At 35.4% G+C, this 12,738-nt stretch overlaps 1 protein-coding gene across 1 annotated transcript in view; it reads right to left on the bottom strand.

Moving 5' to 3' along the window:
• The window catches only part of LOC116686864 (voltage-dependent calcium channel subunit alpha-2/delta-4), a 158,488-nt gene that overhangs the window by 8,731 nt on the left and 137,019 nt on the right, over nt 1-12,738 (bottom strand). Inside the window, exon 39 of the mRNA XM_032511910.1 lies at nt 80-162. Within this exon, the coding sequence (XP_032367801.1) occupies nt 80-162 (83 nt within the window). The remainder of the gene's footprint in view (nt 1-79; nt 163-12,738) is intronic.

Below are 12,738 nucleotides of genomic sequence, written 5' to 3'. Positions count from 1 at the left end.
CTGGATGTAGTCTGGATGTGTAGTCTGGATGTAGTCCGGATGAGTAGTCTGGATCTGATCCCAGACCCCCAGCCCTCACCTTCGGGTGGTACGAGTGGCAGGAGTTTGGACGCCGCCGAATCTTCTGGGACTTCATCCTGTTGCACTTCACGGTGGCGTTATGTTCACTGGCGTTAAGTAAAACAGAGCGCTCACCGCCGAGGACTACCGCTCAGCATCGCCTAAAACACTCCATCAACTCCATTTGGATATATTTGGACATATTTGAAGGGTATATTTGGATATATTTGAAGGATATATTTGGATATATTTGGACATATTTGGATAAATTTGTATACATGTGAAGGATATATTAGGATATATGTGAAGGATATATTTGGACATATTTGGATAAATTTGTATACATGTGAAGGATATATTTGTATATATGTGAAGGATATATTTGTATATATGTGGATATATGTGAAGGATATATTTGTATATATGTGGATATATTTGATGGATATATTTGTATATATATGTGAAGGATATATTAGGATATATTAGGATATATGTGAATGTGCACGTGTGCGATATGAGCCATTGTACTGTTTTTTTTTTTTAATTCTAGGTCTATAGGTCAGACACTTACAAAACCCCGCTTTACTTTTTCTCGTCTTAGGACACCGGTGGTGACTGGACGGTGGAATCGTGGAAGAATGTGACAATGCGTCAGTTCTGGGTCCACGTCTCCCTCACCCTCCACCCCCCCCTAAACAGCCGGCAAGAGAGGAATGAATTGGATAATGATGGAAGGAAAATTTTAGGGGAATGGGGAGAAGAGATGAAAGAAAACGCATAAAGGGGGGAAAGAAATGAGAGAGAAGGGAAATGAATGGAAGAGAAAATAGAAGAAAAGAATGGAGTTGGGATCAATGGGGGGGAGTAAAAGGAAAGAGGAAAAGGAAACAAAATTAAGTAGGAAAAATGAAAGAAAAGAAAAAAAGAAAGTGGGGTAAGGGGAATAAGGGAAGTTGTGGAAAAAAATAATGAAAAAGAAAGTGTGTAGAAAAGTAATGAAAAAGGAATATAAAAAAGGAGGTAAGTGAGAAAAGTTAAGTAAGAGAGAAAGAAGTAAAGAAAAAAAGGTATAGAAAAAAGTAAGAGTGAAAGGAATAGAAAAGGAAAGTAAGGATGGAAAAGTAATGTAAGTAGATAAAAGGAATTAGTAAAAGAAAGAAAAGTAAGTAACGGTACAGAAAATCAGGGAAGGGTATAAATGTAAAGGGAAAGTGAGAGAAAGCGAATGGAAGTAACGAAAGAAAAGACAGTCAAAGTAAGAGTAAGACGTAAAGTAGAAGTAAGACAAGGAAGTAAGGGAGAAGGATGGAGTAGAGAAAAAAAAAGTAAAGGCGAAAAGGACTATAAGTAATGTGAAAATTAGAGAAAAGGGAGGAAGAGTGAGTAAAAGGAATAAAAGGGTATAAAAGTGAAAGTAAAGGTATATGAAAAAGGAGGAGTAAAGGATAAAGTAATGGTAAAGAAGTATATAAAGGAAATTCAAAGTATAGTAAGAGAGTAAAAAGAAAGAAACAGTAAGGAAAGAGAGAAAGAAGGAATGAAGGAGGGAAGATGGAGAAGGGCTGTAAACGGGTGGAGTGAAGAAAAGGAGATGCAGGGTGATTGAAAATAATCAAAAACGTAAAGATTGTGGAAAAAAAATTAGAAAAAAAAAAGGAAGAGTAAGGACAACAGTAATGTATAAGTTGTAGAAAAAAAAGAATAACAAAGGAGAGTTAAAGAAGTGGGTAGAAAAAACGAGATAAATAAAAAAAAGAGGAAGCAAGGTAGATGTAGAAACAAAAGGAATAAAAAAACTAGAGACGGATGAGAAAAAAAGAAGAAAAAAAAAGAAAGTACATGTAATAAATGTAAAAAGAAAAGAAAAAGAATAAAAGGACGAGTAAAACCGAATGGAGAAAAAAAAAAAAAAAAAGAAGAAAAAAGGAAGAAGTAAAGGGGTAGAAAAAAAAACAAAAAAAAACGAAGCAAAAAAAAGGAAGAGAAGGAGGGAGAAGATAAGAAATAAAAAAAAAGGAAAGAAAAAGAGGGGCCTAGAAAGAAAAAAAAGGCGAGTGGTATACGGGGAAGTAGAAAAAAAAAAAGGAGAAAAGCGCTAAAGTTAAAGGAGGGAGAAAAAAAGAAAAGGAAGAGGCTATAGGGTAGAAAAAAGAAAAGAAAAAAAAGGTAAGAGTATAGAAGAATGAGAAGTAAAAAAAAACGTATCAAAAAAGCTATAGCGAATAGTTATGTCGAAAAAAATACAGAAAGTAGAAGTAATACATAAAAGGTACACAAAAAAAAAAAAAAAAAAAAGTAAATAGTAATAGCATGTAGATAAAAAAAAAAAAAAAATGAATTATCTAGACATTAGAAAAAAAAATATCAAAAGGATAGAGTAGAATAAGGAGAATGAAAATAAAAAAGACAACTAGTATGTTGGAGAAAAAAAAAGTCAATAAAGCCTCATAGCTAACTAAGTCAAGGTGTCGAACACAATATAAAAGGAATAAAATATATGGTCGAAAAAATAACGAAAAATTCATAAACTAATATGCGAGAACAAACAAACATAAGAACAAAAACCATGGTAATATTAATGTAGACAAAAATCATAAAAGCGCATAGTATACATCGTCGAAAACAAAATAACTAAAAAGCTCGAGTATATAGTCCGAACAAAAAAAATAAAAGTCATTTAGTATCAGTATAGCTCGAAAATAATTTTTATAAAAGCTAGTATACGTTATCGTCGAAAAAGACCTAAAAGAGAGTAATCAGTAAATAAAAACATATTTCGACATAAACAAATCATCATAAAAGCATCATAGGTATAATTGTCGAAAAGACTAGAAAAGTCTAGTAGACTTGGATCGAAAATGATAAGTCCATAGTAGAGTAATGTCAAAAAAAAAACCTAAAGTAAAAATAGTATAAATACTGTCGAAAAAATCATAAAAAGTAATAGTATACTATTTCGAAAAAAACATAGAAAGTCATATTAATTGTCGAAATAATAATAAAAAATTCATTAGTTACAATATTACGAAAAAAAATTATAGTATATCGAATTAGAAAAATCATAAGGTATATGTATACGTATTAGAAAAGAAATCTAAAGATAATAGGATAACTACGTAGAAAAAAATCATAAAAAGCAGTCTACATTTACCATAAGATTTACTGACAAAAGAAGATCATAAGAAAGTAATAAAATAATATGTAGAAAAAAATCATAAGACGTCATAGTATATGTTGTTCGAAAAAGGAATCAATAAAAATATAACATAAGTAGAGATGTCGAACAAATCATAAAAGTGTCATAGTATCAGCGCATTAGACACCGACAGGAAAAAGTCTTAATGTATTATGACTAATGTTCCTCCTTAGTAGAATACAAAAGGACAGAGAAGTAGGTAGGTAAAAATATAAAAGGCCTAGTATTACCGTAATGCTTAGGACAAACACGATTAAAAGAAAAAAAATAATGCTAACAAAAGCAAGTCGAACAGAGAAATAAAAAACAATCATCAACGTAAATAGGTATGTAGTTTTGGTTAGAACAAATTATATAAGCTAATAGTATATATATGTCGAAAAATCATAAATTCCATAGTAATACATATCTCAACTATAATGTCCGACTAATAATCGATAAATAAGTCATAAACTATGCGTATGAAAAAAACGAAACAGGCCGAGCTATCTCACCATTAGGGCAAAAAAACAAGAAGAAATAAAGCGCAGAAAGAGACAGGAAGGTAGCGAAAAAACGAAAAAGAAAGAGGGGGGGGAGTGGGTGTGAAGACTAAAAACACATAAAAAAGGATACATAAAAACAAGTCATGGGTATACGGGAAGAAAAAAATAAGAAAAAGGCATAGAGACATACTGAGAAAAAAAATCATAAAAAAGAAGGAGAAAAGAGGGCGAAAAAAAAGAAGAAAATACCTTATAAAATCACTGAGGAGAAAAAGATGGGAGGGACGGAGTGGGGAGAAAGAACAAATAAGAAGGGACGAATAGAAAGGGGTACAAGAAAAGAAAGGGGAGTCAGAAAAAAGAAGAAAAAAAGAGCTAGAAGGCGCGGAAAGGGGCGAAAAATAAAGCAAGTAAGGGGTCGGGAGGTGGAAGAAAAAAAGAGAGAAAAAGGAAGAAGGGGAAAGTCGGGGTAGGACAAGAAAGAAGAAAACGAGGAAGAAGCAAGAATATGTCGCATAAAAAAAAATCAGAAAAAGGAAGAAGTATAATATGGAGAACAAAAAAGCATAAACGTCAAGTAGATTGTAGTACAAAAAAGAAAAAACACTTTAAATCACAAGATGGATATGGTTACCTAGTAAGAAAATAATAAATAGGAGAGTACCTTATATGTACGTAGAGAAAAAAATATAAAAGAATAGTATATCAATTCGACGCAAGAAGAGTAAGAAAAATAGAAGAATGTATCAACCCAAAAAAATAAATAAAAAAAGTATTAAGAATATAATATGAAGAACCAAAATCAAGAAAAAAAAGTAATGGTATCGCGGTATGGTTAACAAAAACAAAAAGACAATAAAAAAGTATAGCTAAACAAATAGTAAGCCCATAAATATTAAAACTAGATAGAATTGTAGAGAAAAAGCCAAACATCAAAGCTAATAGTAATGTAATCGTAAGAGGATCAAAATAGAAAGCTAATATAAGCGAAATCGACAAAAAAAAAAAAGAGTAGAAGCGTATAGTAATATTGTGACAAAAAAAAAAGATAAAAAAAGCCGGGAAAGTAGAATGATTTTCCAAGATAAAAGTAATAAACATATAGTTAAACTAATGTAGAAAAAAAAAATAAAGATTAAAATTAGTTTAACTGTAGCCAAAAAAAAAATAATAAGGCATAGTTATATTGTCCGAACAAAAAATCATAAGTCTAGTATAGTAATCGAAAAAAAAAATATAAAACGTTCCATAGTATACGGCTACGGGCTCTCAAAAAAATCATATAAAAAGTAAGCAGTATATATTGTCTAAAAAAAGCATAAAACGTCATAGTTCATAATTTCGGAAAAAAGACCAAAAAAAAACACGCAATGCTATATTGCATACCTACTTCGCTACGCCCCCCCCAAAAACCATAAGTTAAAAGTATGGTAATAGTTATAATTCTCCATATTGCGACTCTGCGAAATAAAAAAAAGAGGATAAAACACTAAGGGAGATCGGGAAAAATAAAAAATAAGAAAAAAAAAGGCATATAAGTAATGGTAGTATAACCAGTTGTATCTTGTGTTTAAAATAAGATGTTGATCCTGGCAGTCATACAGTTAGTGAACACGGTTAGTGCACTGGTTTGAAATCTGAGAAGTGTACGGTCAAAATGCTATATAGAGTTTTTCCGTGTGACACCACCACTGACCAACTTTTTCTCAAATTCCCGTTACACTCGCCTCACGGGGCCCTGGCGTGAAAACACGCCAACAAACGCTTTCTTGGACGTGAGGATTGTAAGTAGGCCAAACGAGAAAGGCTAGAGAAGGATCACATAGTAAGCGAGGTTAAAGTACCATAATACATAATAAAAGTATTCACAGTGCATAGAGGGCCAACGACACTGTGAAATTGGGGTGGTTAACTAAAAATAGTTATCTTTGAAGTACATTAGGTTAGATAACAAAACAACTCGCTAAAATAAAAGAAATTAATCGTACAATCTGTGTGAATTATTGGATGGTAGTTAGGAATTAAGTAGTGGATGCATTTCCATGAAATACACAAAAATCTCCATAAGGAGTGAAAACCTCTGAATCACTAATTCGGTTAGTGCCCCCCTAGGGAGGTGTTTCCTGGCCTGATACGCGGACGAAAAAGGAGAGGAAGACCCTCTAAGGATCCCCCATGCGGAGCATAGCTATAAGTACTGAAGGCATGGGCTAGGGAAGGGAAGTTTAGGGTCCCAGGGTAGGCCCTGCTAAGAAGAAAAACAAGAAGGAATAATCGCCTATGGAAAAAAAGAGAAAAAAAAGGAGGGGCGTAAGAAGGGTGAACAAAAGAAGAAAGCGTTGCCAAAAGAGAGAAAATAAATGGGAGACAAATAAAGAAAAAAAAAAGGAGGGAACGGGACCCGGGGGAGCAAAAAGTATAAAAAAGAGAGGAAGAAAGGGGAGAAAAAAAAGAGAAAAGGAAGTAAGGAAGAGAGGGCAGAGAAAAAGAATAAAAAGCGATCCAAAGGGGGAGAGCCAAAGACAAGAAAAAAGAGAAAAAAAAAGAAAGTATAGCAAGCGTAAAGAAATTATAAAGGTAGAAAGAGATGTAAGTAAAATCTAAAAAGCAGTACTAGATAGTAAGTAGGTACTGAAAAAAAAGAATAAAAGTAATAGTCGGTATGTCGAAACATAAGAAAGTAGTGTATCCTATGGTAGAACAAAGAGGGAGGTGGTAGAAAAATCAATAAAGTAATAGTACGACCAAATGTCGAAAAATAAGAAAAAAAGTAATTATAGTATGTAGAAAAAAAACCTAAAACGGACATAGTATAACTTTAGAAAAAGATAGAAAGTACAAGAGTAGATATAAGGGACAGAACAAAAAAAAAAAAGTGAGTATACGTGGTTAGAAAAAAATAATAAAAAAGTATAGCGAGAATGAGGTTAGGGGAAAAAAACAAAAAAAAAGAAATAGTAATATCGAAAAAAAATCATAAAAAAGCTAATAGAGTTAGTAGTAGGAAAAAATCAATAAAAAGCATGTTTGGCTCACTAAAACTAATAGGAAGTCATAGTAGGGTTATACAAAGTCACGAAAACTCATTAGGAATAGTAAGGCGACAAAAAAAAAAGGCATAAAAGTAATAGAGATAGGTCGAAAATCATAAAAGGCTAAATATAGACCTAGTCGAAAAACTCATAGCCGGAGAGGAGAGTGCGCAGAGAGACAAAATCGTAAAAAATGTAAATATAGCCACTATGCTAGAAAAGAGAAAAAAGGCCAGTTACAGTAAGGGCAGAAAACATGGAAAAAATCGATAAAAAAGGTGGTCGCGCATTGTCGGCCAACCGAACGATGAGCATGGATGGAAGAAATAGAGATGAGTGACGACAACTTATTAAAGGAGCAATATCTAACTAGTTGATTGGAGGTAGGTGTACTGTAAAAACAAATGGAGTATGTACTGATACAGAGACCGGGTGATGGCAACTTGGTTTGCTTTAAGTAAACAAGTAGGAGGAAAAAAGGAGAGGAGAAAAAGAAGAAAAAAAAAAGAGAGGAAAGGATAAAAAACAGTGGGGGACAAAAAGAAAGAAAAAAGCAAGAAGGAGGAAAAAAGATAAGAAAAGAGAAAAAAAAGTGCAGAAGGGTACGAAGAAAAAAAAGAAAAGAAGAAAAGAGGAATGTGTGGGGGAGAAAAAAAAAAAAGAAGACAAAAGGAAGGCAAAAGAAGAAAAGGGGGACAAAAAAGAAGAAGCGAAGGAGAAGATGGCGAGAAAAAAAAAACTAAGAAAAAGCGAGAGGGATAGGACTGCGCAGAAAAAAGAAACGAAAAAAAGGAGAAGGGGAATGGCGGCGAAAAAAAGAAACACAAAAGTAAGAGGAGGGAAGGGCAGAAAGAAAAAGCAATAAAAGGGGAAGGCGACGAGGAGACCTGTTAACAAAGAACTTGGATCAAGAGAGTAAAGAAACACGTTCCAAGATAATATACTATAGGGGGGAAGGTACTAACACGATATTTACTGCCAAAGAAGAGACGAAATTGTGGCTATTTAGGAGTATTATTTAATATAAGATAAGTGACATTTTCTAGTGGGGTTGTCAAGTGCCAGTTGTAGTGCACCATAAAGTTCAACTGTGAGGCACAAACTTCAATTGTTGTAACGTAGAGCGTGTTAAGTCATACCCTCACCCCACCGAGTAGAAAAATCAACACGAGGTTCCGCAGCTCAGGCGTGAGAAAAATAAAGAAGCAGAATAGTAAGGGGTCAACTGACTCATGAATCATAAACAGAACCGATCAGAGAATGAATTAATTCAAACAGGTCACAGTCACGAAAGGGGATTGAAACCTCATTGTAGTTCACGAATATCATATACTGTGAACTCCCTGGTCATATTGACATCCATCAGATGAATAAATCAGAGATAATTGAAGAATCATCCAAAAACAGCTGAGAAAAATTTCCTAGTATCATGAAATTCGTAGACCACGAAGTGCGCACTTCAAAAAATGTAGACAACATAATGGGTATAGTAGGACTACACGCTAAAGACAAAAGTAGTGAATCTAACGCCACATGTGCAATAAAGTAGATCCAAAAGGATTTGTCACTAAGGGCGGATTGTAGTAGATCGAGATCACAGACTGACTAAGGTATTAGTAATGGTCACCAATTAGCCAGACTCATTACGTTCCAGCAACAGAGAGAAAGAGCGCATGTAATTAGTCTCAAGGGGCAGTGAGCATGTTCCAATTGCAAATGTACAGTGAAGGAAATCTGTTATAACAGAAAAAAAGGGACAGCAGCCAATTAATAGGATCCCATACGAAAGAGCCTAAGACTGAAGAATAAAACGACTGTGATGGCAAAAAGATAAGTCACACCTCTGGAGCATCCAATCTCATCTCTCTCTGGCCGCAAACTTGTTGAAGGGGTGGATTCGTGACGCAAAGGAAAGAGGGCAGAATCAGAAACCTCAGTGACATCTAAAAGAGCGTGCTGATGCAATTGGGAAAGTCCTAACGCAATGATGGCTGAATCATCACTTTCACCCGGGTTTTATGGTTGCTGCTTGGTTGCTCTAAATGTTCGGAAACATTGAGACGTTTGATAGAGGTCCTTATCCAGCCGTAAGCCGTATACGGAGGCTATCTGTGACACTTAAATCACAACAAGCACAGATACCTGCAACTAAATAAGCTATTTATTATGTAATTGAGCTGTTAGTGGGGCCTGTCAATAATCATATGTAGAAAAATATGATAATGGGTGGTCGCGTCTCTTGGTACACGGGCGTAGGGATTTACGAGTTAAGGTTGACAATATTACGTGGTGGCACTGGTTTTGAGAGTAAAATGAAATGATTAGCAATAAGATAATAGCTTGCAAACTCAAGTTTAAATGATCTCAGAGGGATCTTACAAACAGAGAGGATGCGAGTTTGTGTGGGTAGCAACACCCAATACATTAGAATGATGAAATGACTAGTAGGCATTGACCTAGCATGTTCATATAGTAGTCCTAATAAAGGGGTTTTTTGACAAATTTAAGTAAAATTATAGGCAACGTTGGGAACACTGTAAATAATAAAGCGTATAGACGTCAAGAAGTATAAAGTAGGTACAGACCATTATTATAAATATAGTGCAAATTAACTAATAGGTACAGCATTCCGGGAAAAAAAAAGTGTAAGGTTATTACACTCAGTTTACCCATGGTTAGGGTGGTAACGAACGTGGACGACGTGTATAATTAAGTCAATATGGCTAGGTGGTAAAGGTCGGGGTTGGTGAAATAATTGGGCGGGTTAGGGTGAGGGGCGTAGACTGCACATTTTTTAGCCCGTGAGATAGTTTTGGACTGTTGTACTAGGAGTCCTCAATATAGGGGTAGTAGGCCTGTGTCGGGGCAATTATGATATCAATACATGAACACTGACTCCACTGATTGTTTTTATGTGGGTGTGGAAAATATGGTGAAGCGGGTATGCAAAAGGGAGGGGGATGAGTACATATGTCGAGCATTAAGGGGAAGTGTGAAAGTTATTCATGAGGGGGTAAGGACGACGCCTCGTTACGAGGTGTAACGTGTTAGGATAGGCCTAACGAGCGAGCGATGCAATTTTAGGAGTGATCAGTTAATGGGTAAGAGTGTAAACCCAGCAAAGGCATAATGGTTTTTTCTGGCCGCCTCAGGCTCGCAGCCTCCCTGTCCGTCGGTGCCTCCCTCGGGTTCAGGTCTGGCCCGTCAGGCTCCTCGCCCGTCTGTACTGACTCCCCAGTGTTAACGGAAGGGGAGGTCGTAGTCGAGGGAAGAACGAGGGGGGAGGAGGCTAGGCGAAGGAAGGGAAAGGGAGGGGGGGGAGGGGGGGTACGGAAGGGGAGTGCGACTGGAGTGTGGAAGAGGAGGAAGGCGGAAGTGAGGCGGGTAAGGGCGAAAGAATAGGGCTTGAAAGTAGCGAGGCGGTAAGGGAAAGGAGGGTACTGGAGGTTAGGGGTGGGGAGGGATGGTAGAAGAAAGGGAAGGATGTCGAGAAAGTATGTTGGAAGAAGGGAGGTGTACAGGGTGTGGAGGATGGTGAAGTGCTTAGTATGGAGTGTAGGAAAAGGATGTGTAGTGAAGGGATGTCGTAGGGATGTGGGTATGGGTGTAGTAGGGTGTGTAGTAATGGTAGTAAGCATGAGTAGGAGGATCTTAAAAAATGAAATAAATTACAAAGTAGGTGGAAAGTGAGGGGTGGGAAAGCGAAGATATGTGAATATTCGGGAAGTAATAAGGTGGAAGTAAAGGTGGAGTTATTGTGAAACCATCAGAAATGGGTAAGTAAAACAAGAAGAGGACGAAAAGAAGGGATAAACCGACCATAGAGAGATAAAAAATGAAATCAAATAAATTGGGCTATTTGGACATTTGGAGGGGTAGAGGGGGATGCTGGGAGATAGGGGTGGAGGATTGTTGTGAAGATTTGATAAATTTTTAATATGCAGGAAAATTTAGTGACTTTGTGAATGAGAGCTATTTGGGGACTAGTTGGAATGGATGTGGAATACGGTGTAAAAAGAGTTATTTGTATATATGTGCAGGGTATAGTGGTAATTGGTGGATATAATGGTGAAGCGATCTATTTGATATCATGTCGATAATATTTGATTATATTTGCATATAGATGGAAGATATATTAGGCATATATTAGAGGAGTAACGGGAGGAAGTATTAGATAAATTTAAGGATAATTGTTGCTGAGGATAGTCTTTGGTATATGGTTGGGAAAGTTTGTATAATTGGCGATCTTTGTGAGGGATTGGTTTGGATTATTGTAAGGATGTGTTGTAATAATGGGAAGGGAGTATATCTAGGTTAGTCAGAATATGTGAAGATTATTTTGGAATATATGTGAGTGGATTATATTTGATATATGAAGGTAGTACCTTTAGATGATTTAGGACATATTGTGAAGGTCCATTATGGGTATAATGGTTGGAATGATATATTATGATATTAGCTAGATTGTGAAAGATATTTTGCTGAAATGGGTAAATGTGGAATGATTGTTTGATAATGTGAGGATATATTTGGGCGTGACAGGAATAATAAATTATTTGTATATATGCTGGATATTTTGATGGAATATATTTGTATATGATTCGTGGATATTTTGTGGTTAATTTGTATTATATGTGGAGATATTTGATGGATATAGTTGTCGATATATGTGAAGGATAAATTTGGACCTATTTGGATATAGATGGATAGATGTAGGGATATATGTATATTTAGGAATATATTTTGAAGGATATATTAGGTATTTGTGAGGCGATATAGTAGGATGGTTGAAGGATATGATTGGAAAATGTGTTGGTGTGGATTTTGGGTTATACATGGAAAGGCAGATATGTGGATACAGGGAGGCTTTGGAATACGAATAGGGGAAGGCATATATTAGATCTGTAGGATATTATTGATGAGTGGCTTAGATAAAAAAGGTAGATAAAAGGTGAAGGTATTAGGATATTAAATTGGAAGGAGCGATTAGAATGTATGGGATGCTGAAGGGACATTTAGTATGGGGTGAAAGGTATCTATTCTGAATAACGGTGGTAATATATCTCGCCGGATGGAGGAACTTGATAATTACTTGTGAGGTACTAGCCGGAGAATACGGAAGGATAATTGTATCTATATAGTGAGAAGGTCTAATTCTTGGTTAGTTGAACAGGCGATATTGGATGATAGGTGAGGATAGAAGTACGATATTAAGGGAAGGATATATTTGGGATATGTTGGGTATATGTTGTAGGAATTGTTGTATACCATTGAGGATATAATTTGGCATATATTTGGTTAACAGCTGACCCAGGTATATTTGTATATCAGCTGTGACCGGCCAAATATTGTTAATCAATGTGAAAGATATTTTGGATATTTTGGTAGATTTTATGGTGTATTTGTTATATAATTAATGTGGATTATGTGAGCTATGGTTTGGTGACTTATGCGCTACTGTGGATATGTCTAGGTATCTGTGCGTATACTACTCTGTGGGACTATATGTGAGCTAAATTGGCCAACTACTTTGGATATTACTTACAGCAGTGTCTATGCGATATTAGTATATTTTTCTGAAGGATATATTGCCTTTTGGATATTATTTGATGTGTATACATTTGAAGGATTTTCTTTACAATTATGTGTAGGATGTGAGGGCTGATTGGTATATTGTTGAAGGATTTTAGGATTCTGAGAGTAGTTTGTATATTTGAAGGTTATTAAGGAATAATTGTGAAAGATTTTGGGGTTATTGGGATATAGTTGAAGGAATTATTATGATATTAATAGAATTTGTGAGTGATAGATAGATTAGATATAATATTTTTTGGATACTATGTCTAGGATAGATTAAGGATATAATGGGGATCTATTATGTATTGAGTAATCTAGTAAATATAATGGGGAGGTAGACTTGGTATTAATTTGCTGAGATAATTTGTAGATAAGTGAGGCGATATTC

This window comes from Etheostoma spectabile, unplaced genomic scaffold, assembly GCF_008692095.1.
Source record: "Etheostoma spectabile isolate EspeVRDwgs_2016 unplaced genomic scaffold, UIUC_Espe_1.0 scaffold517, whole genome shotgun sequence".
Taxonomy (NCBI): Eukaryota; Metazoa; Chordata; class Actinopteri; order Perciformes; family Percidae; genus Etheostoma; species Etheostoma spectabile.
Note: the sequence above shows the minus strand (reverse complement) of the source record. Positions and strands in the feature narration are given on the sequence as shown.